The sequence below is a fragment of the Medicago sativa genome, chromosome 5 (genome assembly GCF_051527215.1).
Source record: "Medicago sativa cultivar Bolivia chromosome 5, Bolivia_mono, whole genome shotgun sequence".
NCBI lineage: Eukaryota > Viridiplantae > Streptophyta > Magnoliopsida > Fabales > Fabaceae > Medicago > Medicago sativa.
In genome coordinates this window covers 44,544,098-44,547,376 of record NC_140753.1, presented here as the reverse complement: position 1 = coordinate 44,547,376, position 3,279 = coordinate 44,544,098, and the positions used below count along the sequence as shown (strand labels likewise).

General features: G+C 34.7%; 1 protein-coding gene across 1 annotated transcript; it reads right to left on the bottom strand.

Moving 5' to 3' along the window:
* Positions 1-1,930: 1,930 nt before the first annotated feature.
* Positions 1,931-2,468, bottom strand: LOC146922347 (uncharacterized). Its single transcript, XM_085710829.1, has 2 exons — positions 2,062-2,468; positions 1,931-1,961 (listed from the first exon to the last, which is right to left on the bottom strand). The coding sequence occupies exons 1-2, from the start codon at positions 2,451-2,453 to the stop codon at positions 1,931-1,933; spliced, it is 423 nt and encodes a 140-aa protein (XP_085566955.1). The 5' UTR covers positions 2,454-2,468.
* Positions 2,469-3,279: the final 811 nt, after the last annotated feature.

Here is a 3,279-nt window from a genome sequence, read left to right as displayed (position 1 = left end):
TTGTGAATTTTTCCTAACGTGTTTCCCGCCTTTGATTCTTCAAAATGTGTTTTCTCGCCTTGAATTGTAAACCGTGCAAAACGTGTTTCCTACCAACAATTGTGAATTTTTGATTTGGTAACAATTCTGAATTTTGGAAGCAAAAGTGGTTATACATATGGTTTTTTGTTGAACTTTGATTCAATTCGGGTACTACGTATCAACAAAGAAAATTGGAAAGAAGAGCAATATTTGGTTATTATTACCGTCATGGTTTGAAATTGTATATTAGTTATCAATATGTAGTGGAATAATGTCTAATGCTTAGGTTGGTTTCATGGTATTGATGCTTGTAATTTGGCATACCTTATGCCCGTAATTTTTATTAATAAAAATATTGAGTTACTATTGATGTCAGCACATTGATATATTAGTTTCAATTAACTAAGCATACATGTGCAATTTTAGATACATGATAGTTCCATTATTTCTCCTTAACTTGGTAGGTCCATTGCAAACACAATTAATTCATTCCTTTATATTACACATGACAGTCCATATCGAAGTATAATATGGATTGATAATTAGAAAGTTTTGAATGGAAACGAGTGACGATCATGTGTTGTGGAGCTTATATTGAAAAGGGTTGTACATGTAGCTTTTTTCCCTTAAAACTAACAAGATTAATTAGTGATATGTTTCATTTTAAAGTTTCATTATCTTTTTAATTTTAGTGAGCCATTGACTTTATCAATGAGTTATTATGGTTTTCTCGGTATATAGGAATGGAGAGCTAGGCTACCGATACAACTATCTTCCGTTATCAAATGCCATCGAATTCAGATCTTGTTAGTTTTATATTGCGGCACTAAAATTGAGAAGTTATACATTGTAAATTTAATATCAAACTAATAACAACATTACCATAATTCAATATTGTGAAACAATCAGTCTTACATAGTGTCAAAACACTTAAACAACAAGCCAAAACATAAATTCACAATCCAAAAGGAACAAAACATGCACCCCCGATTAGGGGTAGGAACAGTCGTCGTCCGACAGGGGCCTATGGCCTAGCCTATTTAAAGCCTAGCTCGGCCCAGCCTCGTTTATTAACAAGGTCGCTCAAGCTTTTTATAAAGCCTATTTAATTAAATAGGCCAGTTAAGGCTTACAAAAAGCCTATTAAGCCCGTCGGGCCGGCCTATTAAGCTTTTTATGTATAATATATCTTCCATTATTGACGTCGTTGAAGTTTTTTTTCTCTTAAACTCAAGCCTTCATAAGATTAGTTATTTAGTAGCACATATATTGTTGTGATTATACCTCCATAAGATTTCATTATTTAGTTGCGTATATATTCATGTGCTTTAGGCCTTCGTAAATTTTGGCCTATTTAGTAGTAGGCTTACATGTGTTGCTAGGCTTTGGTGTAAAATAGGCTTTTAAATAGGCTTTCGGGCTTCATCGGGCCTTTAAATAGGCCGACCGTACCTCGAAAATGAGCCTATAACGGGTAATATGCCGTACTCGGGCCTATAATTTTTGAAGTAGGTCGGGCTTAGGCCTTACAAAGCCCGGCCCGGCCTAGCCTATTTCCACCCCTACCCCCGATGACAAAGGAAAAACGCCGTCGTACCCCTAAAACAAACAACCATTGTAGCAACAACAAACAACAAGAAAGGAAAAAAAAAACCACACCCCACCTCCGAACCATTCCAAGTCTCAACGCCATGTTAAGTCTTTGAACACTTCGCAACATTGTTGGAACACTACTAGAACATAAGCCGGAACATTGGTGAAACACTACCGAAACAATACCGGAATGCCGTTGAAACACTACTACGTACATAGCAGACCACGATTGAACAAAACATAAGATGCAGCTACCTAAGAACCTTCTCCGGAAGTTGAAATCATTGTTGCAACATAGTATAGCGAGACCTCATTATTAAGATGATTTTCTCCAACCCTTCATCCTCCTAACAAAGAACAAGAATAAAACAAACAATTTTTTTCAATATAAACATTCAATAAGATTGTGCACTAACAAAATAAATACCTCAAATAAAACAAACTTGCTTATTAGGAGATTGAGAAGGTAATGCTTCAATATTTTTCTTTTTATTTGAACAATTTCGCGAGTCATGATCAGCTCCACCGCAATTTAGAACATGACAATGAAGAGTCTTCTTTGCAATTTTAACTCCTCCTTTTAGCCTTGATCCTTTTGGTCGACATTTTGTTTTTGAAGGTAAAGGATTTCCAATATTCAATTCATCATTATTTCGAACCTTAGAATCAACATCCACCAACTTTTCTTGGATTTCGTGCATGCCTTTAATCACTTGAATGACTTTCTCTAACTCTTTAGTTGCAGCTTGTTTTCGGTATTTTGTCTTTAAGGATTCAATTTCTAGACATTGAATTAAGGACCTAAACTTAACAAGGGAGCCACCATTGTTGTTAATCATGTGATTAGATTTTGGAACCAATGAACTCTTTTGTCTTCAACGAAATAGCATGTCTACATATAATATCCCATAAAATTCAAATTCCTTGCAATAACAATGGACTGATTCATTTTCTTGTATCCAACTTAAAAAGCGGCCTCCATCACTTTTGGTATGATGTCGCACAATGAATACATTGTTATTAGTTTCAGTTGCCGCATATTTTGTAGATAACTAAATCTCATGTAGAATCAACTTAGAGGATTGTAAGAATAGATGCGGCATGTTTCTCAATAGGAAAACACGTACTAATACGAGGATTGTGGTACTTTTGGCGCATTCTCGCTTCTTCACCATCATGATTTCTAATCTTGACAAAGAACCCCAACCTGCACAACTATATATTAATTACTAGTAAATTAAAGCTAATAATTCCAAGCATCTTACTAGAGAAAAATCAATTAACTCAATTAATTTCTCACTTGATTTATGAAATCAGTAAGACTAGTTTTTGCTCCTAAAAATCATTTAATATATGAATTTATAGATTCCGAGCGTCCAGGTTGTTGTCATTCCAAAAAAAAAAAGTCCTTCAAATAAGCCAGTGTCCAATATTGATGAAGTGAAGAGAGCAACTCAATATGGTTATCCATGCTAATACCAAATTGCTCGACCATCAATTCCCATTCCCTCTCAAAATCATCTCCACATTCTAAATGGTATAATCAATATAACTCATTTTAAAATCATTATATCTCGACCGTAATGGAAATGAAAACCAAGTTGATAACTTTGCTAGGATATGCCATATGCAAAATGCATGTTTTGTGTTTGGTAATTCCATTGC

Bases quoted from the DNA above. Each gene is read 5' to 3' on its own strand.
- LOC146922347 (XM_085710829.1), bottom strand. From the start codon at position 2,453: ATGATTAACAACAATGGTGGCTCCCTTGTTAAGTTTAGGTCCTTAATT. The intron at 1,962-2,061 runs GCAAGTTTGTTT...GTTCTTTGTTAG, and splicing joins CCTTCTCAATCTCCTAATAA to GAGGATGAAGGGTTGGAGAA.